This window comes from Gigantopelta aegis, unplaced genomic scaffold, assembly GCF_016097555.1.
Source record: "Gigantopelta aegis isolate Gae_Host unplaced genomic scaffold, Gae_host_genome ctg1361_pilon_pilon:::debris, whole genome shotgun sequence".
NCBI lineage: Eukaryota > Metazoa > Mollusca > Gastropoda > Neomphalida > Peltospiridae > Gigantopelta > Gigantopelta aegis.
Window position 1 is genome coordinate 152,069 of NW_024532765.1, and position 25,661 is coordinate 177,729.

General features: G+C 34.2%; 1 protein-coding gene across 3 annotated transcripts; it reads left to right on the plus strand.

Moving 5' to 3' along the window:
- The first annotated feature begins 4,020 nt into the window (after positions 1 to 4,020).
- On the plus strand, positions 4,021 to 25,359 carry LOC121391062. Of its 3 annotated transcripts, none has more exons than XM_041522819.1 (4): positions 4,021 to 4,156; positions 19,460 to 19,582; positions 23,482 to 23,805; positions 24,540 to 25,359. In XM_041522819.1, exons 2-4 carry the CDS (start codon positions 19,484 to 19,486, stop codon positions 24,768 to 24,770), a joined length of 654 nt encoding a protein of 217 aa, XP_041378753.1. In that variant the 5' UTR covers positions 4,021 to 4,156; positions 19,460 to 19,483; the 3' UTR covers positions 24,771 to 25,359. The 3 variants fall into 3 exon arrangements, with proteins under 3 accessions (XP_041378753.1, XP_041378754.1, XP_041378752.1); XM_041522820.1 differs by lacking the exon at positions 4,021 to 4,156 and adding an exon at positions 4,680 to 4,698; XM_041522818.1 differs by lacking the exon at positions 4,021 to 4,156 and having other exon boundaries at positions 18,421 to 19,582.
- Positions 25,360 to 25,661: the final 302 nt, after the last annotated feature.

Below are 25,661 nucleotides of genomic sequence, written 5' to 3' on the forward strand. Positions count from 1 at the left end.
CATCATGCTAAATGCACGTACATGTACTATCATGCTAAATGCACGTACATGTACTATCATGCTAAATGCACGTACATGTACTATCATGCTAAATGCACGTACATGTACTATCATGCTAAATGCACATACATCATGCTAAATGCACATACATGTACTATCATGCTAAATGCACGTACATGTACTATCATGCTAAATGCACGTACATGTACTATCATGCTAAATGCACATACATCATGCTAAATGCACATACATGTACTATCATGCTAAATGCACATACATGTACTATCCTGCTAAATGCACATACATCATGCTAAATGCACGTACATGTACTATCATGCTAAATGCACGTACATCATGCTAAATGCACATACATGTACTATCATGCTAAATGCACATACATGTACTATCATGCTAAATGCACATACATGTACTATCCTGCTAAATGCACATACATGTACTATCATGCTAAATGCACATACATGTACTATCCTGCTAAATGCACATACATCATGCTAAATGCACGTACATGTACTATCATGCTAAATGCATGTACATCATGCTAAATGCACGTACATGTACTATCATGCTAAATGCACATACATGTACTATTATGCTTAACATATGAAGTTACCTAGTAAATTATGATATGTTTTAATTATTATGTACACAAAACAAATACATAGCAACAGCTTTTGTCATTGGTGTGAAAGCTGTCGCTATGCATTTGTTTTGTGTACATGATAATTGTTGGGTGACGGGAGGGTCCAGTTTTTCATTTGACCTCAAATGTCAAAGAAACTTTTACAGTGTGCAAAGTTTCATGTTTTCTAGTCCGAAAGGGCGTATAAATAAAGTTTGGTTAAGAAAAGTATTCACTTAATGTGTGCGCTGCACAACATGCTATCCTGAAAGAGTGAACGATTTTTTCAGCTTAGCCGCTCAGCCCGCTGGACTACAGGTTGCACTATACCAATTAATTTCCGGCTGGGTCGAAGTTCGAGGTGTACCGAACTTGTGATAGAGAAGTTAACACCACAAGTCCTGTGATTGGTTATAAATGTGAGTGTGTTGGTTGTAAAAAAAATTAGTTTCATCTGGGCTAAAAATGTATGCAATTTTATTTGATGTAGTACCACCGTGTCAAGTAGCCTTGTGCTTGGAACATGTATGGGGTACCTGTAAAAAAAAGTACTAAAATTTTGTGCGAAACTAGGGGTGTTGCAGAAACATCTGGTTATACCGAAAATGAGCCATGAAAGGTACCATTTTCTGCAGTTAATACTTTGAGGTAGGGGTTGTAGTACTGATATTTATGGGTCACAGTTTGGTTGATATATTGCATATAGTGTTTTTAAACACAAACGTTAACATGGTCGCCTATGGGATTTGAATTGGTATAGTCCAACCTATAGCACATATTCAGTGCATAATAAAAAAGATTATGATTTTTGTGATTTAATTAAATTAAACTACACTATTTGATTAATTAGCCGTCACTCGGCCATGCAAGTTCGCAATGACCTTGACCTTGACAATAATTACTGTACATAGCTCTGAATGGAGTTTGAACAAAAATTAGCACTGAGGAAAAGTTGGTTTTGGCCTATAATTCATACTATACAGATTTGAATGTTCTTATTTACATGGTGTTTGACTTGCCATATACAACTGCTCTTAAATATGTTAATATATCTAGGCAGTCTGAACTTAGATTTTAATAGCAATTTATTTTTACATTAAAAATAACATGTGCCAATATTGGGATAATGTCTTTAACTTCTATAAACATAGTTAATGTTTCATGTGTGTACTTCTGATAGCTTAACTTTTTAAAGACCTTGATTTTTATTGTCCTTTTGGCATATTTATAGGGTGCTAAGTCATATTTTAGACAAATTTGTAGTTTTAGGGGAAACATTTTTTTACTTTGAAGAATTTTTTTACCAAAGCCATAATTAAATTTTTTGTCACTATCGTGCCTTCTGTTCTCTCTTATACATAACAATAAGCTTGTTAAACATATCTTTAGGTCTCCAGATCAAATTTTTTTTTAAAATAATCACTTAGTTTGCTCCCATGAAGTGTATTTTAAGTGTATACTAGATTTGGAACCAATTTTTCCAGATTTGATTATCTACCTTGGTGTAATTTGATGATTTATTTTATTGTTAATGCTGTATTATCCAATGTTAATAGCTAAATGATATGCTGGATTACAGATTGTAGGAATACATCCAATATACATATTGTATTGATCTGGATTAGAAAATAATGCAATAAAATAGATGTTCGGGTAATTATGTCACTTAAAAACAGGTTTTTTTAGTAATGAATCAAAAATAAATATGCGAAAGCTGCATGATAATTCCAGATATCACAAATTTTTAAAACCTCCAACTACAGTAGGGTATACATAAAATATAGTCAGGAATATTGGTGGCTGCCAATGGTTTTGATGGTCCAATTTGAAAATCTGCATAGCTGATGGATTTGAAATTCCCGCACATGGTAACTTGAAGATGCCCACACTCAGCATACAGGATTTTCTTCCAACAGTGATGTGCAGGACATTAAGTCATTACTTCATACAGATGCAGTCATGTTGGTTTTTCCTTCCTCAGACATTGTATTTTTTTAATACTGATATTTCTTTGATGTGCCTATTGAGGTCTTCATAATCTAGGGGTCAGTCAAGTACACGTGTTTCAATGGAATAAGTTTAAGGAGTTGAGGTTCTCTGAATAGCCATGCTGTCTCTACATATATAGCTGAGCACACACACACATCTGACAATAAATATCTTCATGAGTATTATTTTTTTTTAAATTATTTTTTCAAATATGACATATTGCATTTGTACAAAACTGTACAAAATACATGTGTTTTGTGAGGTGTACATTAAATTAGGTTGCACTGTAGAAACAACAGTTTCAGTGAGGTTGTCAGTTTATGTCAGAAGACACCAGATCCTGGTTGTCATAAAAACACATGATTCACCACCTTTTGAAACATGTATGTTATCAGTATAGGTTGCACTATACCAATTAATTTCCGGCTGGGTCGAAGTTCGAGGTGTACCGAACTTGTGATAGAGAAGTTAACACCACAAGTCCTGTGATTGGTTATAAATGTGAGTGTGTTGGTTGTAAAAAAAATTAGTTTCATCTGGGCTAAAAATGTATGCAATTTTATTTGATGTAGTACCACCGTGTCAAGTAGCCTTGTGCTTGGAACATGTATGGGGTACCTGTAAAAAAAAGTACTAAAATTTTGTGCGAAACTAGGGGTGTTGCAGAAACATCTGGTTATACCGAAAATGAGCCATGAAAGGTACCATTTTCTGCAGTTAATACTTTGAGGTAGGGGTTGTAGTACTGATATTTATGGGTCACAGTTTGGTTGATATATTGCATATAGTGTTTTTAAACACAAACGTTAACATGGTCGCCTATGGGATTTGAATTGGTATAGTCCAACCTACAATTTGTACGGTACAAAGCATATTTCTCTAATCTTTTCCCCCATTAAAATACCTTTATTGGCATATAATTACTGAAAATAATACTGCTTAATAATAAAATATTTAAAAGAGTCACCTGGATACGACTAAAAAGATATATTAATTTACCTTTAGCCTAAAAAAAACATTCCTTAGGCTTTGAACTGTTTCTTAACTTCTTTCCAAGCTGATGACGTGACCTCTCTGGATGATAAACCAGTCCATTAACTTCCAGTTGGGGAAGAGGATTCTATATTTAACTTTTCTAAATACTACAGTGTTTAAATGTTTTGGGGTTTATGAATCCATCCAGAAGGAACTGTGATACAAATATTGAGTTTATCAGTCACAAACTTTTTAAATGTTGAATTTAGTTTGTTTCTTTCATTCATGTAAATATTGTTGGAACCTGTCACCCTTTGTATTTGGAATCACCTGATAATTAGCTTCCGCGAAACAAAAGCGAAAGTAAAACTGTCTCAATTCTTGGAATGGGTGGATAGCAACAATAGATATATTTTCTACGAATTGAGGATTTGAACTTTGTCTCTTTTTATCTACGCCCTTTGCTCCCCAATTACTAGTCATCGTACTAATAGCAGCCTATGTTAAATTCGAATATATATGTAGCCTATATATTATATTGATATAATTCTGGTAAGTATAAATATGATAGCATTAATTTCAGGAACTATACATCATGTATATATATATATATATATATATTAGTTCATCAAGATAAGATAAATGTCTGGCAGATATTTATTATTATGATGTTTATTGTTGTGCCATAATAATATTTTGTTCTAATTTTATGTTGTTTGCTCTGACTTCTTTTCCCTTTCAGGAATGGAGTTATTCAAACATTTGAGGAGCAGTGACATACTCTGATGCAGACAATTTAATTTTTTATATTATATGTACTATTCAGATAATTTGATGCAGACAATTATAGATACCTAGCTTCTGCGAAATAAAAGTGAAAGTAAAACTGTCTTAATTCTTGGAATGGGTGGATAGCAACAATAGATATATTTTCTATGATTTGAGGATTACAACTTGGTCTCTTTTTATCTACGGTCTTTGCTCCCCAATTACTAGTCGTCGTACTAATAGCAGCCTATGTTAAATTCGAATATATATGTAGCCTATATATTATATCGATATAAAACATTTCTGTCCACCACACTTAAATTTAGGTAAGTATAAATATGATCGCATTAATTTCAAGATCTATACTTCAGTAACATCATAACATGTATGACGTCATATTTAGCAGTTCCTTTCTGAAGATAAGATGAAACATGTAAAAGGATAGTTATTTCTTTAAATTGTTTGTTTTTAAATACAAATATATATATGGGGCCGTTGAAATATTATGTAACGCTATTTTTGTCAAAATCGCGGGTTTTCACTTGCGCCATTTTAAAATGTCTGGTGTATTAAAGGTAGGGTCAACTCCAACAAGAGCATTATGTGTTGGAAAGATGCATACCCGGACCACCAACACATACTGACACTTTAGCAAATGAAAAACGCGTAATTTTAGAGTTAATAAAAAACCATGATTATTCCTGCTAACTGGGGGCAGCCATTTTGTTTTGTCTTTGTGACGTCCGGTGGGATAGCTTGGGGCGAAGTGACGTCAGCTCCTGACCATCTCCTGTATGTACAGTGTAAACAAAAGCAGTAATTTTCGACAAGGCGCTTCTCTTTGATCAACCTGACTTCTAAAACAGCATAAATGACGTAATAATATAATAAACTATTTAACTAAATATATTTCAAGTTGCGTTAACGGAACAAAATGGGGTTATAGTATTTTTCTCTGTTTAATAATCCAAAGGAAAAATGTACACTATTAGGCCTATTGATATGCTACGTTGGAGCAAAAACGACAAATGATAATTTTCTTTTCTTTGGGACTACGTAATTGGTCAGTTCTGTGGTTGTAGATGGAAAAGTCTACTTAATCAATAGTTTTACAGAACTATTTACAGTAATAAACCATGTCCATTACAATTTTAGGGGTGACAGGTGATATTCCACAATACTGGTATGTATTTTTATGTCTAGACAGCGTCAATTAATTGGCTCGTCTGGTTACCAATCAAATACACACCTGCCAATCAGAAATCACAGGTAGAAGCAACTAACAGCATAGACCAATTAACTAAGAAAACACTCAATGTATCATTTCAGTACGTAGGTTAATGCATGGGGAAAACATTGTTAATTGTTTCGACTTGTGTAGCCACTTTGACAATGGTATTTTATTTTGTATTGAAAAATAATATATATAGTGCTGGATATACTTACTGTTGGCTTACTGGGATGTGTATTATTACAGAACATTGCAATGTATGACTATTTATCATCCCACAAAAACCAGGTAGATTGTGTTTCTCTAGTTCTAAGGCTCATTCCTGACGTGACGCGTTAAGTATTATGTAACCACCAGCTCGCCAGAGGGCGTACTCACTGAGATGGTACAAAATGGCTGTGCCCATTATATATAATAGTCGTCACATTTAACTGTTTTATTAATTAACTATACGATTATACGTGTTGATATTAAGCAATAATGTGCATTATATATCGTTGAATATGCATACCAGGCCAAATGCCTTAATCGTCCTCTCCTTTAAAGCATTTCAGCTTGATTTATAATTGTTTTGGGTTTACATTTACCTCTAAAAACCTATATTATATATTGTTGTCATGGCATGGCACGTTTAAGACAAAACAAAATTGTGTTACTCTTGAGTGCCTAATAAACATAGGGGCTTAATAAGCATAGGGTCTGAAATTTTTTCTAAAATCAATTAAAAGTAGGGTGCGGAATTAGCATAGGGTGTGGCAATTAAAAAAAACCCCAATAAGAGTAGAATGTGGAATTAGCATAGGGTCTGGAAATTTAGCTAAACTGTAAAAATTTACTAGTAGCCTAATGAAAACAATTTGGTTTGACGTAAAAATAAAAATAAGTGTTTTGGAAATAACAAAAATATACTATTGTGTGTACATGTAATTTAGAAAACAAGCAGCTCAGAAATGAATAACTTGTAGTAAATTCCATAGTATGAAAAAATGTGTTCACTATAAACATATGTTTCTATTATCTAACTGTTACAACTGTGTGACTGTCACACACAATTAATTAAAACTGTAAGTGTGTTTGTACATTTAAATGCAATTATGATAATTAATGTGAGGCGAGATTGCAGCTTTGAAAAAAAAATCCAAAAGTTCCATGCAAGAAAACCAAAACAATCAGGGTGGATGACAGCTCGCTAGATTCATCTCCTATATTTAACAAAACGTAATTTCATCAACTTAATTTCTACCTTATCATTCTTTATTTTTAAAGCATAGGTGGGGACACTTATGATGCCAGGGGCTGGCATGCATAAATCTCAGCTGAAGATTCACAAACAACTGTGGTCATCGGCAATGCCAGCCATTAGCGGAACGCGCTGGAACTGGAACGCGGTTAGGGGATGTAACTCTGCCTAATTTTTCTCGCTAATTTCTAATATTAGTAATAAACTCTATTTGCAAGTGAAAATAAAAAGGTTGAGTGGAATTTGTAATTAAAATGAGTGGAATTTGTAATGTAAAAAAATATATATAAAAAGAGGATAGAATGTAGATAAAGTTTGGGCCAGTTCCCCTTATCCTAAAGGAACTGTACTTTATCTACTCTAGTATGTAATTGATTAATTTATATAAAGTGCTTGCATGAACTGTTGCATCGATTTACAGGCGAGCACTCAATCGAACGCATCCTAGGAATTTACCCAACCGAATAAAACTGAACCGAGCCGAGCGATAAAAACAAAATGGCAGCCAACAATGTTCGGAAACGTGTGTTTACATTTTGTCGTAGAGTAACATACTTTGTTGTGCCGTAATGGTTCAAATGATCAATTAAGCAGAAAAACAATGTATGTATATTAATAAATAAATAAATGTATTATCTGACCACAAAAGTTGGCATTTTATTTGACAACTCAGAAAATTGTAAATTCCGTTTAAGATTTGCAATTCCGTCCTCGATTCCGTGATCGCGGAAAATCGGTACCCCTAATAGAGGCTATATGTAAGCATTTGATAAATTAAGAATTGTAATAAGCGTTGGGTGCCGAATTAACGTAGGGGGTTACATTTTTTAAAGATGTAATTAAACGTAGAGTGCTGAATAAGTGTAGACACCAAATTTTTTCCACAAATTTAATAAACGTAGGTATACGTTTATTTGGCACTCGAGAGTACTTAACGCTGTTCAATACACCCCCTACCCCTTTTAACGTCACATAACACTTGGATTTACACCCCCCCTAAGCATTACGTAATATTTGAATGGCCCCTAGTATATTAGTTAATCAAGATAAGATAAACGTCTCTGGCACGATATATATTATTGTGATGTTTATTGTTGTGCCATAATAATATTTTGTTCTAATTTTATGTTGTTTGGTATGACTTCTTTTCCCTTTCAGGAATGGAGTTATTCAAACATTTGATGAGCAGTGACATACACTGATGCAGACAATTTGATTTTTTATATTACGATATGTACTATTCAGATAATTTGATACACACAATTATTGGTACCTTTTACACTATTAGATTGTTTGATGAACGTGCAGCTAAACGTGTAGGAATCAACTTGTCTTGAATGTCATTATTATGTACAACGAACATGATTAGGATAGTTGGGATGGGAAAACCCATTGGTTCCAAGGGGGTGGTTTATGAACTACAACCCAAGAATCTCAGGTGTGCACTACTGAGTTAAATCCCTCATATTATTATTTTTATTTTTAAGATAACTTGTTAAACGTAGGCCTACAATTAGTTCAATTGACAGTGTTGGCATTGAAATTCACGTGGTATTATTAATTCAACAATTAGGCAACCAGTCTCCCTCAACATTTTGTAACATGTCATTTGACGTAGCTACCAATACCAGTCACGAATGGCTCTGACATCTATGTCAGGTCAGCATTACGATATTGATCTAGAACAGTCACAACGTTGTTGATAAAAAATATACAAACTCGACAAATATGTCATTACAAAGGATTTTATTCCAAATGGCCATAGTAAAGATACATGTAATCTTTAAAAAAACACATAATTTTAAACACCATCATAAATGCGAAACAGGTTGTCAAGTAGACCAGCGTGTGCGTGCACCCAGAGTTCCAAGAGTAAAAATAATCTGACCCTGAACAGACCTTGCCTTTTAAGGTGCATGGGTGCGATCGCGCTCGTACAGTGCACATAATTTCAATCTGGCAAGTGTGAAAAATAGTGCACGTTACACATAACAAACAGCGTGCATAAAATAATTTTGTATATTGATTGCCTTATGTAGATGATAGAAAGATCTGTTTAATAATACCAGAAAAAAAAGTTTTACAAGAACGGTAGCGTCCATGCAAGATTTTAATATATGACTGGTACTTATCTTTGCTATACAGATCGGAAAACACAGGTTTAATAGACATCTTCGAAGATGTACCAATCCGATCAAAATGTCTGCCTATTTAATTTATTATTAATTAGAAACAGTCCACTTTTGTACGGTAATAGATCACAATGTCTGATAAGGATAACTCATTTATACTGTTATGACAAAAACAGAAAAGGGATTGAATTAAATAGTGGCTTCTGTAGCCTACACAAATGAACTCATTATGGAAATCAGCGAAGTCGGTAAAATTGTCTCGATTAGTTCATAACTGTTAGCCTACAAAGCTTACGTGATGTCCCGGAAATGTAATTTTATACTTTCTTTAAAAAAAACAGAAGAAAAGAAATGAAATTTAGACGGAATAATAAAAAGAAGGAAAAGAAATGATAATAGGTATGTAGGAATAATATTTGTATTTCAGCCAGAGGTTAATGAATGTGCATATGTTATTTATATATGTATATACATGTATGTACACACTATATAGTAACAGCAATCAATGATCATTGCAGACTATTTAATTTTTGTTTCATTAGTTACAAAGTCACAGACCATGTGACTGGAACATGATCTGATGTGCAGTGCAATGTGGCATATTGACCAATCAGAGCATTGATGATGGTGTCTAAAATTATGGGTTTTTTTTATTATCTTTATTATGGCATCCCACGTTTCGAATAAAATCCTTTGTAATGACAGATTTTGTCAAAGTTAGTTTGTCCTTTTTTTTTATCAACAACATTGGGGCTGTTCTAGATCAATGACGTAACACTGTCAGAGCCATTCGTAACTTGTAGCAGTAGGTCAAATGACGTGTTACAAAATGTTGAGGGAGGAAGACTGGTTGCGTAATTGTTGAATTAAAAATGCCACGTGAATGTCAATGTCCCAACCAACACTATCAATTGAAGTAATTGTAGGCCTACGTTTCACGAGTTATTTGAAGAAAATTTTTTAATAACATAGTCGGTAGTGCACACCTGAGCTGCTTGGGTCGTAGTTCATGTGGGTTTTTCCCATCCCAACTATCCTAATCATGTTCAGGGTACATAATAATGAAATTCAAGACAAGTTGATTCCTATATATGTTTAGCTGCATGTTCATCAAACCATCTAACACTGAAAAGGTATATATATATATATATAACTGTGTGCATCAAATTATCTGAAAAGTACATAAAAAATCAAATTGTCAGCATCAGTGTATACATGTCATAATTATATTTCTATAGTACTACTCCTGAAACTTTTTAATAAATTATAACTCCATTCCTGAAAGGGAAAAGAAGTTAGACTACACTAATGAACCAAACAATATAAAATTAGAAGAAAACATTATTGGTTTATTGGTTAATTTTTTTATCTACACCATTACGCATTGATAATTGATGTCTAAAATTATGTTGTTGGTTTTTTTATTATCTTTATCCCACGTTTTGAATAAAATCCTTTGTAATAACAGATATTTTTTTGATTTTTTTATCAACAACATTGGGGCCGTTCTAGATCAATGACATTCGTAACTTGTAGCGGTAGGTCAAATGGCGTGTTACAAAATGTTGAGGGAGGAAGACTGGTTGCGTAATTGTTGAATTAAAAATGCCACGTTTATGTCAATGTCCCAACCAACACTATCAATTGAAGTAATTGTAGGCCTACGTTTCACGAGTTTTAAAAAAAAAATGTTTTAATTATACGAGTCGGTAGTGCACACCTGAGATGCCTCGGTCGTAGTTCATGAACCACCTCCTCAGAACCAGTGGGCTTTTCCCATCCAAACTATCCTAATCATATTCATTGCACATAATAATGAAATTCAAGACAAGTTGATTCCTATATATGTTTAGCTGCACGTTCATCAAACCACCTAACACTGAAAAGGTACATGTATATATTAGTATATAATTGTGTGCATCAAATTATCTGAATAGTACATATTGTAATTAAAAAATCAAATTGTCTGGATCAGTTTATACATGTCATAATTATATTTCTATAGTAGTAGGCCTACTCCTGAAACTTTTTAATAAATTATAACTCCATTCCTGAAAGGAAAAAGAAGTAAGACTACACTAATGAACCAAACAACATAAAATTAGAAGAAAACATTATTGGTTTATTGGTTCATTTTTGCAACATATGTCTCTGCATTTACATGTACCAATTACTTCATAAATTAATAATGCTTGGTTTTCACTCTCCTTAGCATTTTGATGAGTGTGATTTTTCACTCGCCTAAGCGTTTTGAGGTGTGCGATTTTTCACTCGCCTTTGTTTTTAAAAAGGCAAGGACTGTACATGTATAAAATAAGACAAGTTTCTGGATTTTAACCCACATTGTTTTCGTGGTTTTTCATTGAAAAGGCCCCCAAAACGATTTTTCCGATTTCAGAAGGATATTGTTCCATTATTAATCCTCACATAGTTGTAATATTTAAGATTTATATATCAATTGGGATGGATATAATGTCATGTCAGGTCATAGCTGTTGCAGCACATGTCTGTCATGGGTGCAGGTGTCGTCTTAAGCAGGCTCCTTTGTCCAGGACAGGAAAGGGGTTGGGGTGGGTGGGAGAAAGGACTGCCTGTGCTGACAAGTGCAAGATGGCATCAGCAGCTCAACCAGGGATGGATTTGGATTTGACAAATAAAAAAGTTAAATGTGTGGACACCTAATGTTGTAAGACTTTAAAGACAGTGTGTTTGTACCGGTAAGATAAAATGGAATTTGAAAGATTTATTAAGTTGTCTACTATCATGACTACTGAAAACTACCAGTCTGAGTCTATATCTATTATCAGACCTTTATATGTAAAGATCTAAGTTCCCATACAAAATGTCAGATTTCAATGTACATTATTTGTTGGAATAATGGGACTTAAAACATAGGATAAAAATGATGGCGGAAATTTTCAAGCTACATTTTACACTGGGCTACCATGGCTTGCAAAATGACAAAAACTACTTGGAATACAGAGTCCATATTTTAGGTTTATCCATGTAGATGACTGAAACATATTTCTTACAAAGTAAATCTGAAACCGAAGTGCGTGGGGCACTATAACTGATTTAAAATAGACTGACCCTAAAAGGTTACGATGTCTGCAGCTTATTTCACGGGATGGATCAAATTAATGTTATTAACGAAACCAAAAAGTGTGATTTTGAAACTCCTTCAAAAGCAGGAGGAAATCAGGAGAAAGCACACCAGGTTGTGCTAAAGAGGGGTCAGTATTCCAAAGTAACCCACACAGAACAAAAACAAAAAAAAACCCCCAAAAAAAAAAAAAAAACAAACCAAACCCCCCCCCCCCCCCCCCCCCCCCCCCCCCCCCCCCCCCCCCCCCCCCCCCCCCCCCAAAAAAACCCCCCCCCCCCCCCCCCCCCCCCCCCCCCCGCAGACAAGAAAAGATGATCACATGCATGAGCATACTATACAACTGCACACACACACAAAGTGCTGGATCAAATCCTCAAATTTTGCCAAAAATGTTAAAGATTTTCAGGCAAGATAAGCTGGCCTGAAATCTTTTCACCATGTTTTTCCATCATTCTATCCACAATATTAATGGTTGTAATCCATGTAAAAATTAGTAGTGTTTAGTTTGTAACCCTATATAACTGTTTGGCAGTAATGCTAATAATATGAATAAATGTTGTTATCCAGATTCCGGCGTTTTCATTTAATTCGGGCAAAAAGCTGCCTGCCCCCTACAAAAAATGGGAGCCTGTATGCCTATGGTTACATGAAGGAAGGAAATGTTTTATTTAACGACACACTCAACAAAAATAATTGAAATAATAATTATTAATAATTTATATCTGCATCAAATTAATTCAGCTATTTAAGTACATGATATGTTGTAACTTTTTTATGTGCAACTAATAAACAAACAAAAAATGAACTAACTGTTAAGTGTTTCGTATATACATGTGTATGGGAGGACTGCCACTCCAGAATGGTATTTTAGTAAAGTAATTGTTCCACCAGGATTATTACAAGGCATCATGAATTACTTTCTGATGTAATGCTCAATAGATAATTATAGATACCTATTCACCGAGTACATATTTGACCAATGGTTTACACACAATCACACACACGTGTGCACGCACAAACACATGCATACACATACATGGTGGGTCATTCCACAGAAAAGGTAAAAAATCATGGATGATTTTGTCCCCATCCATTTATTCAGTAAAAAATACTTCACTTTTATCTTTTATATGAAAATAAATATTGTGGATCATGCTTTAGCAAGAACATCAATATTCATCATCTCAATTATAATTATTTCACCGAAACTGATGGTAAAAAACCAAATTTTGTCAAATTTGTCCGCTAAGTTACTGTCCCAAACAGTAAGTCTATACATACACTGCTGTATGAACCAAATTAATATACAGGTAGTATTATTTTTCATTCAAAACCATTTTATTTTGGATAGTGTCCAGTGTTGAAATCAATTTTATAAATGACACAGTTGTTGAAACTATAGAAATTATTTAGGATTTCCTTTGTGTCCCTATTTATTATGTCCACTATGTTATTATTTTATTTTAGACAAGTACAGTCACCGAGATATACATATGGAATGTTGTTAAATACTCACCAGATGGCGCTGCAATCTCTATCAGTAATGAAAAGCATGTTTTTGATCAGATGTGACATATTTCTAATTTATTTTCAATTTTGGAAACGTGAGTCAGTCGTACCTTTATTATATGTCTGCAAGGTTACCAATGTAGTAATCCACCAATATACTGAATGAGTTTGACCATTATACCACAAAGTAGGTTAAATATACCAAAGCCTAAAACAAAAGCCTAATTAAGTGGTAATACGCCAGACTAGCTAGGTCATAGGATGAGACATTTAAGAAAATGTCCACTATGTTACCATCTGCTAAGTTACATGTACCTTCAACAAAGTAACTTAGTAGACCAGTGTTGGTAACCTAGTAGACAAAAACGGGTAGAAATGCCATCATTACATGGAGTTAATGCTAAAATGTTACTATTAATACATCTCATACATGTGTATACTGAATAATAGTTTACCTATTTAAAGTGTAGTCCTAGAATATAGGCCTTATATTACTGTAAATTTGTGACACTTTAGTAACATAGCGGACAACAGATTAACTTAGTGGCCACACTGTCAGTATATCAGTTAGCAGTATAAAACACATCACAGCTGTCATTACATTGATTTATACTAATACTTACTGATGGACACATACTTGCTTTCAGTTATTTTAATAAACACAGGTACATTTGATTTAACTACCATCAGTGTACCAGTTAATTACTATATACTGTGTTTATAACATTTGCAGAGTGCCAGTAAAATTAGGATTAACTATTTTTATGTGGAACTAGGATAGTCAGAAGTCAGAGATGTGTCCCGATATATAAATCATTTTAAGGGTCAGGTGTTATGATGTGCACTGTATTAAGATTTCAATTTTGTGGTAATATGTTGATTAAAATAATAGTTATACATATAGCTGCTGTATACACTATTATGTTTATTACTAATGGCATTTTTTCAATTTGATTTAGCGTTATATATCCTAATGAATGTGTTCTCTACTTGGCACATGAAAGTATCACCGAAGTAAATAATAATTTTTAAAAATTAACCAACACAAAAATCCCCCCCCCCCCCCCCCCCACTGAATTCTGACCAGGGATGCGGGATGCCAGTTATGTTGTTCAATAGCTGACATGTGCAAATGTAAATACAATCCTTCTGCAGAGTTCTTATATTCTAACTTCTGTAGAGTCACGTTAATTATGAAATATTGGCTAACACTACTCTTACTCAAACTACAGCACAAATAGCTCAATCAACACTGAAGTGACTGTTGTATCTTCTTGTATATATAATCCCATGGGTCGCTGTTGATGTGTACACTCCTTATTCTTGTACCTCAAATTGCTACAAATGAAGGATATTCGTGCATCTTTGCATTAAATGTATCTGGCTGGGTTTTTTTTTTTACAATTCAGTGTTAAACTAGGCATCATAAGGTTGTACAATGAGACAGCTATACAGGTGAAGTGTATTCTGCCTCAACAATAAGGACATTTATGGGTATATTTATGAAAACTGTTTGTCTCCTTCCCAAACCAGCCACTAATGGTAGTTAGCATCAACAAACTGACACAAGTTATGAGACCAAGTCTTATAACTGATATAAGCATGTACACATGCATGCATTTAAAATATAAAATTTCAAGTGTTGAAAAATAAAAACAGAAAAAATATATGATTCTGTCAGCTGAAGTAAATTTTTCAAAAAGAAGTGCATTGACTTGTATTTTGTATTTGTTATATTGGTCCATCAGGGTTTCTGCCAGAGGGTAAAACGGGTATGGCACCATAGCCACATTTTTGGGTAGATTTTTGTTTTAATTAACTTTTGACAAAATGAATTATTCTTATCATTACTGTATGATTTTCTTAACCCTAACTCTAAACTTAACCCATTTTCTTTCTGGAGGAGGCCCCCATACTGTGGTTGCATTCAATTTCATATCCACCAATTTCTTTCTGGCAGAAATACTGTCCATGGAACATTTTGTTTGATTCCAAATATTATGATATTCATGCTGAGGTGTCTTTAATCATTCATTTACTCACTTGAATTAAATGTATAACAGTTAAAATTTTAAATATTATTTATTGTCAATTTTGATTGAATCATTTAATATGATGATGACCTCACATCAGTAAAATAATTATTTATCTGTATTTAGACATATGACCTTGTTACTCATTCTTATTACTGTATCAGTCTGTTCTGATCATTAAATATAGATAATCAGATACGTCGGTTCTTTCAATGGATGGTTATTTTAAGTAACTTAGTGGAAGTTAAACCTGGTCTACTATGTTACAGCATGTCCACTAGGTTACTTTCATGAACAAATATTTTGTAAAAATTAAAATGTATGTTGTTAATGATATTAGCATATATTTACAATGGCAGTAAAAGGATGTGCTGGTTGATATATAGCAAAACTACTTCTCGCAACATATAGGAAATATTTTTCAAATTATAAATGATAGTTTGTAAGAAAATATATGATAAGAGTAAACATTTAGGTGATTACATAAAATATAACCTTATCTTGTAACAAAGTGACGTTAATTCATAGAAAGGGACAGCTTTCCTAAATTGTAGTACCATACAAAATGTCCCTTGTGTATGTTTAGTGCAATGCTTGATATTGCTGTTGTCCATAACTTAGTGGACACTATTTCTTACCTGTGAGAGTTTTAAACAACACACATACAACACTGAAATGGTTATTAGCGTGCCAAACCATCATTTCCTGTGCAGAAATATATATAGAATACAGTACTGCAAATGAAAAATAGATTGCAGTTGTTTCATTTTTAAGAAAAACAAAATCTGAATTTTTCACCTTTTCTGTGGAATATAGCTGACCCATTGTATACATACATTATAGCAGAATATAAACATAATAATAATAATAATAATAATAATAAAATTCTTTATTTTCAGAGGGTAAACACATTCAGTACAAGGTGACTGGTCTCCCATGAGGCCCTCTCTAATCTATACATGATATTATACATACATACATTCAAAGAAACAACATCAACATACATGTAATATGTATAGCATGAGGAACAATAACACATATTATGAATATATAAATAATATTTAAATCAATTTGTTAAGAAACTTGAGTCAGTGATAACTCAATACATCATAATTATTTTAACAAACACAAAATCAACAACAAAGGTATATCTTAAAATTGATTATTATTTGAATAGTGCTTAAAATAACTGGATTTGAATTTGAATGAGGCGAGGGATTGAGAATATTTTATCTTTGAAGGTAGTGTGTTCCACAGTTTAGCTCCCCTGCATGAAAAACTATGGCGATAAAATTCTGTTCTTGGTTTTAATTCATAAAGGTGATTATGTTGAGTTGACCTCAGATTTAAGGAGTGAATTTCTGAAGTTGTTTGAAACATTGTTTCTAGATATGATGGAGATAGTTTGTTGAGGACTTTGTAGACAAACTGGCAGGTTCTAAAGTCAATTCTCTCTTTGATTTTAAGCCATTTGAGAGAGCTAATTATTTCTGCAGTGGACATTTCTTTGCTTTTTTCAGTAATAAGTCTTGCAGCTTGATTTTGGATTTTTTGAAGTTTTCCTATAGAATGTTTTGAACAGGTTCCCCAAATTGTGGAGCAATAGTCTAAGTGAGGTAATATGTAAGAGCTGTAGAATATTAATCTGGTCTTTTGGTCAAGATATTTTCTGTTTTGTTGAAAAATGTATAATAAATAAGAAGATTTTTTAATAATGGCATTTATGTGGTTAGCCCATGTCAGTGTTGGGTCAATGTGTACACCAAGAAGTTTTTCAGAAGTGGAACATTGCACTGGTATGTGATCTACATATACAGTCAATGCTGTTGAGGTTTCTGCAATCGAGGTCAGTTTTTTTAGAAGAACCAATAAGCATGATTTTAGTTTTATTTAAGTTAAGAGACATCTTATTATGGTTGCACCAAAGACTCACCTCATTCAAATCTAACTGGACATGTTTTTCTAACAGAGATATGTCATCAGCTACAGATGTGGAGCTTACATCATCAGCAAACAGATCCATGACACAATGCTTTGCATAGAGTGGCAGATCATTGATATATAATGCAAACAAAGTGGGGCCAAGTACTGATCCCTGTGGGATGCCATATGAGAGATTAAGAGGATCAGATCGGGCTTTGCCAAGAACAACAGTTTGTTTTCTACCCGAGAGATATGATTCAAACCATTTTAGAGATTTTGAATCAAAGTGATAGATGCTTAGTTTCTTCATGAGTATATCATGATCTATCATGTCAAATGCTTTTTTAAAATCAATGAATGTAGCTGAGACAAATTTACCATCATCTACTGACTTTTGCCAATTATTAACAATTCTAAGTAGAGCTGTTTCACAGGAATGTTTGGTTCTAAATCCAGATTTAAATAAAGGAGTTTGTATTCTTCGAAGAATTCAGATAATGCTTTATGCACATGTTTTTCCATTATTTTAGACATTATTGGCAATATAGAAATTGGTCTATAGTTTTCACACTTTTGTCTATCCCCAGTTTTAAATAATGGAGTTATTTTTGCATGTTTCCATTGCTCAGGAAATATCCCTGATGTTATGCTGTTGTTGATGATGGTTACAAGTGATGGGGTTATAACAGCTGAAGCCAATTTAACAAAGTGTGGTCCTATGTCATCCAATCCCATTGATTTTTTTACATCACAGTTCTGAAGTTGTTCAAATACAAATGCACTTGAGACTAGTGGAATGGTGAACTTGACAGTACTTGTTATTTTACTATCAACAAAAATCTGATAATTGTTTTAAAGGTGTTGTTATTGGAAGGTGTAATGGTTGATTTTGCCTGTTCAATTACATTGATAAAATAATGATTAAAGTGATTACATATGTTTTGTTTGTTTATTACTTGGTGGTTGCTGTCATCCTTAATGGAGGCTATGGAAGTGTTATCTTTGGGATTAAGATTTCGAAGAATTTTGTGAATGGCAGCTGGGTTTGATGTGTTTTTTTTAACAGCATTTCGCAGGTAGTTTGTTTTAGCTTTGTCAATCAATGAGTTGACTGTATTACGCCAATATTTGAATTGCCGTTCTTTTTGTTGTTTTTTGCAAAGGTCTCTCATTTTCATAGCACCTATAATTTGATCTGTATGCCATGGTTTAAGTTTGGTATGCATAACCCTATGTTCAGTGAGTGGTGCATGGTTATTCACTACTTCAGTTAAACAGGCACAGAGAGTATTGCGAGCAGTACTGGGGTCAGATACATTACTTACTGGTTCAAGAGTATTTGATAAGTCATTCAAAAAGTGACTCTGGTCAAAATGCTTCAGGCATCGATATTGAAGCGTGATGTGATGATTCTTTTTAATAGGTGCAGCCTTCGATTTATAAACAATGCAGACAGGGAAGTGGTCACTTATTCCAAGTTTGGGTACAAAGCAGCGATTAACCTTTGCTTTGCTTGTAACATAAACATGATCAATAAGTGTTGAAGAATTTTCTGTAACTCTTGTTGGCTCATTAATTATTTGCTCTAGATTATATGCTTTACAGATATTAATAAATTCAGAATGTTTTGATGTTAGCAGGTCTATATTAAAATCACCCATTATAATCAGTTCTTTGTTAAGTGTGATAGCTTTTTCTATATTGGCATGAAATTGTTCAAACCATATAATCTTGGCATTTGGTGGTCGATAAAGAAAAGCCACAAGAATAGATTTAGATTTATATGGAAGTATTTCCAACCATATTACTTCAAGTTCATCGCTCCTAAATTTGCTATTGGGCGTCTAAAAACATAGAAGTCCTGAACAGAAAAGTTAATGTATAGGGCTACATGTGTGTTTTTGTTTTTTTAGTACTCAACATTTGCTGGCTTAAAAATGAAGTGCAGAAAGTGCAATGAAGAAAAGTTAAGATGTGCTTTTCCCCCTGAAGATCTGTCCAAGAAGTGTAGACATCCACGATTTTACTGCATGAGGGTAAGCTTGTTTCACTGGTCATTAAGTTTGATGACAGTAACTCTTTTCACCCTTGTTTTGGCTTCATACACAATAAATAAAACATATCTTACAGTAATTTAACTTGAAATTCATATTTCGTAAAAGGTACAATTTTTTAATTACAAGATTTTCTTCAAACACATTCAAGTGCATTAGTAATGTTGAAACAAAAAAATTTCAATTGTAATTTTTCCAGCATTCTTAAAATGGAAATGTCATATATTCAGTTTATAGTTATTGTAAGGAGATGCATGCAAAGTGATGTCATTGGAATACTGACATCATTCAAATTCAAAATGAGTTATATTATTACAAATCAATGCTTCACCATATTAAAATAAAAACTGGTCTACTAGCTAACTTTGACCCCTATCAAAATTCTATAACAAGCAGATAACACTGTTTACAGGTCAATCACTACCAGTATTATATATTGGCAAGCTGTGATGACTACCAGTAGATAAAATTTCAATATTTTTGGTCAGTGATCATAATTTACAAATGTAGCTTTTTGGGACAAAACTGCATTTACTCTAGATATAATCAGCAAAGAAATATTGTCTTTTGATCATACAAAAAAGTGCAGTGTAAACAAACGATGAAAGGTTAAAAAAATAATTAATAAATAACTTTAGACAATGTGTCCACCTACTACATGTAGTTTGGAAAATGGTACTGTTGATATTTATTTCATTTATTTGTTATATTATACTACTCAAAAGAATTTAAGGGTCAAAAATTTATAACCAAATAAGTTTCAGAGTGTATTAGATTGATGATGTAAACTACACCAAAAATTTAATTTATTGTTCCATATTTACAAAAAACCACAAATAAACGTCACTGTATACAAGAAAGTCACATGACATGCTGTCAAAGTTGAAGGTTGTCAAACATGGATTTTACACATTAGAACATTCGTTTAATAGTGTGTGAATCCACCCCTGGCGCGAATACACTCGACACATCGTTGCCTCATGCTGTTGATCAGACGTCTGAAGGACTCTTGGGGAATGGCCTGCCACTCTGCCATAAGAAGTTGACCCAGATCATGAAGGTTGGCCAGAGGGGCATGGTTATCCTGAACTCTCCTGCCTAATTCGTCCCAGGTGTGCTTTATTGGGGCCAAGTCAGGCGAATATGCTGGCCAATCCATCCTGGCGATACCTTGTTGTCTGAGAAAGTCCGTTACCAACCTGGCGCGGTGGGGTCTGGCAATGTCATCCTGCAGAACTCCCCCGCCCCGCCGCCAATCTGCTGAAGGCCTGGGAGAACCAACGGCCGGATAATCTCATTCAGATAGCGGATTCCATTCAGATTGCCATCCACCAAATAGAGGGGGTCCTGTGGTGGATAGAGATGCCGCCCCACACCATGACGCTGCCACCACCGAACCGGTGACGTTGTCTAACGTTAACGTCAGCGAAGCGCTCCCCAGGACGTCTGTAGACACGAACCCGACCGTCGTTGAACTGGAGACTAAACCTGGACTCATCAGTGAACATCACTCGACCCCACTGAACACTGCAGACGAAGTGTGCACCAGTGACGTCTGGCCGTTCTGTGACGTGGTAGGAGTGGTGGTCGAACAGCCTGGCGACGGCAGCGTAGATTATTGGCTCTCAGACGATTGCGTATGGTTTGATCAGACACTCGAGTTCCAGTCGCAGTCCGCAGATTGTCACGTAATCGGCGTGCAGTGGTTGTGCGTTGACGTAGAGCCATATTGGTGATGTAGCGGTCCTCTCTATTTGTAGTGCTTCGGGGTCTTCCCGAACGTGGACGATTTCGAACAGAATTCGTTCCTTGGTACCGTTGCCACAGTCGGCCAACGACACTCTGACTGACACCAAGTCTCAGAGCAACATTTCTTTGCGTATTGCCATCCTGAAGCCAAGCAATAGCCTTCCTCGATCTTCGATAGTCAGTTGACGTCGTACCATTGTCGAATTTGGAGTGTGCACCGTACACGAACGCAAGCTCTAATTATATGGAAATTCAGCATTGGGAACATGGAATACACGTGCAAAGCATGCAAATGAAGCGCTTTGTGAAAAAGCAAGTTATAGGCACTTAGCAGACCTTTCGCTTTCGCCCTAATTTACGTGCAAATGTAAGCATGTTTTCGCCATTAGAATTAGTCGACAGTGTCAATGACAGTGGATTTTAATTCATTTATGGGTTGCTTAGACCCACTTTCGTCAAAATGGAACAATACCATGCGTGACATTATGGTCTAGCTAATATAATTGACATTCAGAAAATAATGTCGAAAATATCATCTGACCCTTAAATTCTTTTGAGTAGTATATACATAGAACTGCAGACAAGAAAAGATATATTTGGTAACCGAAATGTTTTAGAATCTTTTAAATTCCATCGAGAATTAAGTTTGAAGTTTTCAAAACAATTTGATTTCTATATAAAGTTTTGAAATGTATGTATACATGTACTTATCTTGATTTTTGTATTGTGTATTTTTCCACACAGCTTTTTACACAAGCTGTGGTCTTACATAATTACCATATATAATTAAAATTTTTACTATAAATAATCATATTCATGTACTTATCTTTGTTTGACACCCAATAGCCGATGCATATTGTTGTGCTGGGGTGTCGTTAATCATCCATTCATTCATTATCCTGTTCAGGTCGAATTGTGAACGTGAATTAAGGTTAGAATATAGCAGACAGGTAATATATATATTTTTATTTTTTATTTTTTTATTAGCAGCATTTGCTATCAGTTTAAAAATTGATTAGCATCACGACGCAATATTGAACAAAATGTTCCCTGTTCACTATTCAACCTTCACAGAATAAGGCCACGGTCTTAAATCTGAATGACAAAACTATATTTCCAGATCAAAATCGTATCTCTGCACAAGGCAGTCAAAAAGACATTAGGAAAAGTTAAATCAGTTATTCTATTAATATGAAATCTAGGCGTTGTCATAATTCAATTCACAGCTCTTTCTATGATATCTTCAATATATCACTCATTCTTTATGAATAATTTACATTTTCAGCTTTTTCCCGGGAGCAGCACTGCCGATTACCATTGCAAATTTTAAGGGCTTCCAAAATGTAGTTATTTCTTGTATTTATATCAGGGCTGCAGAAAGTACTCTCCCAATTGCCAAATGCGAGCAAAAATTCTGACAGATGAGTTAAAAAATACAACTACTAGTCCGACGGGTGATCTGTCTTTTTCTGGCTGACTAATTTAATTTATATACATATTTTGTTTTTGCATTGAATCCGTTGTGTGTTCTGAATAGATTGTTCTCTTAAAGCACTTTCGGGATATCACTTGAATTTTTTTAATTTATATAAAAGAAATGTGAAACACTTAGTATTTACCAGAGAATTTCAAAATCTTTTGATTTGTCAGTCAGGGTTTGGGTCTTGTTTTTGTTTGCTACATGATGTTGATCACTTATCAAGTGTCCTTAATTTGTTTTTGTCATTAAAAAAGATAATAATAAAATAATATGTATATATCATTTGAAGTGAAGACAGAGTATATTATAATATTGTTAAACAATAATATATTCTGTAGCCTGACAGACTAGTAGAAAGTCTGGTGGGCTAGTAAATTTTAGTTGGTTCTGGTCCAGTGGGCTAGTGAAATATTTTCCATTTCTGCACCCCTGTATATGTATATATGATTGCAGCATGCATGGCTTAACTCATGTTAGGGTCAGGGTTAGGGTTATGACTTTCAAAGTAGCAATACTTTGGAATAACGGACCGGCAGAATATAGACATGCCACCTGAACATTCGATCAACTCTTGTCCGTTTTGACAATCACTATGTTCAAGCATTCATTGAAACACATAACCCTGGAATTGAAAATTATTTCTTCATTTCAGTGTGTGATGACAACATCGGAGAAGACTGGACAGTGTCCACATCCTTCATGTGGTCAGCCGGTACCATTCAACAGCGATGTCATAAACCTCATTAAGCACACTTTAGCCAAGATGTTCAGAGAGTACACCTCTGAATATACTCCACCTTGCGTCACTGAGGCATCGGCCCACGGCATTATACGAGTGTCGGTCTTAACCGGAGACAGCACCAACATCCTGTTCAACCCAGCCATGACCGTGTTACAGCTGAAGGAGCAAATCAAGACCAAGCTGAAACATGATGTTCAGAAGCAGAAACTACTCCACCATGGAAAGGAACTACAAGTAATAGCCAAACATTAAACTTGCTATCTTCTGATGTCACCTGTGCTGTAGTATGTCAGGATTTAAGCTGCTGCTTGTCAAATTGCCAAATATGAACTAAAGTTGTACAGTCAATCCTGTATTAAATACCTTTTAAACAGGTGGCTACTTAATACAGGTTTTCACTTGAGCAGGTTTTACTGTATTTAGTAACATATTTTATTGCCAATTCAAGAAACCACCAACTAATTCTGTGTCTGATGTAGATGGACTGGCCATTTTTGTCTACAGATTTTTAAAAAATCAAATTTGGCAGTTAAATTTGCTACTAATTTTGGAGGTCCAGCTTAAACCCTCGCTATTTATTAAATACTCTTATAATGTACCTATTTAGGGTGAGGAGGATACTTCTTGACAAACTTGTTTAACTAAAAAAATTATATCATGACATGACCATTTGACAGCAATACTCTGACTCTTAGATGGTAAGGTGTATAATGTATTATAAAAAGAACATGGTGACAAGATTTGTATGTTGTATAAGAGCATTTAACAATATCCATTGATTCTAAAAACATGTTTGTTAAAGTTGTTTTTGTGTTTTACTTTATATTAAATACTGGATATTTGACCTTAAATTGAGACATTGAAATATGTTTACTTCCAAAATTAAATAACGTGACCTGTAATATTTTGCCTTCACTAACATAATATATTTAAAGGTAATTTTCTCACTGGCATATTCCTTTTTTCAGGCGTTTGGAAATGGAGGACATCAAATGACTCTGAGTGAATATAACATACAGCCAAATGAAACGATTCACCTGGTGGTTTTGCTGTATGCCATTCCTGATGCTTTTGATCATGTGGTCTTGTGGTCTATTGGGGATATCCATCCACTGGACGAGATTACTTGGATGCATCTTGCATGCTTTTCAGTGGGCAAGGTCATTATAAGACTGTTGATTACAGGCACCGTTATATAGATGGTAATTCAGTAACACACTCGGGAGATGTCATGAATGACATTCAGTGCATTGGTCATCACACCATTCATGTTTACTTGAAGAAGTTGCCCAGTAATGTAACACATTTGTTTTTTACACTCAGTGCTTGGCACTCCCCAACAATTGCTCGGTATCCTAACCCAAGTTTAAAATTCTTTGAAGCTTCTAATCAGAATAAAGACCTTTGCAAGACAACATTCACACACGCCAGACACAGCCAGGCTGTTGTCATGTGTTCTTTATCCCGCTCAAGTGCTGGATGGCAGATATTTGAATCTGGAAAGCTTTCTGCAGGAAATGCTAGGAAATATGGTCCTCTGAAGACTACTATTAGAGGTTTGATCTTGGAAGGATATTAACATGTTGTTGAATACAGCTAACAGAATTTGTGTCTTTTATTGTATTTACATGTACTCGTATTCCAAATTAACATACAAAGGACAACTTTTCATACTAATGAAAACTGTAATCAATTTTATATTGGTTCAAAGAACTTGACTATATTGACATTTAACTTTTTAAGAGAAAACAGTTTAAAGGTTCAGCCTAATAAACATTGTTTATCATGGTTTGTTGTTTGTTTTGGATATATGGAGAATACTACATTGTCTATATTGTTTATAGATCTGGCAATGGGTTGTTTTAAAATGTGTGTTACTAGCAAAAGCGAATTGAATATTTTTAAATATAAATATTATTTAATGGACACAATGTAGTATTATATTTAATAATAACAACAATGAGTACAAGACTATTGAGGATTTCTCTATAATTCTAGGTTTAAACAACAAAATTTAAACATATGCATTCACACAAATATACAAAATGATATATCTACCATAAGAGTAATACTGGACAATAGGTGATTAA

Bases quoted from the DNA above. Each gene is read 5' to 3' on its own strand.
- LOC121391062 (XM_041522819.1), top strand. From the start codon at position 19,484: ATGAAGTGCAGAAAGTGCAATGAAGAAAAGTTAAGATGTGCTTTTCCC. The intron at 19,583-23,481 runs GTAAGCTTGTTT...TCTTCATTTCAG, and splicing joins CACGATTTTACTGCATGAGG to TGTGTGATGACAACATCGGA. The intron at 23,806-24,539 runs GTAATAGCCAAA...TCCTTTTTTCAG, and splicing joins ACCATGGAAAGGAACTACAA to GCGTTTGGAAATGGAGGACA.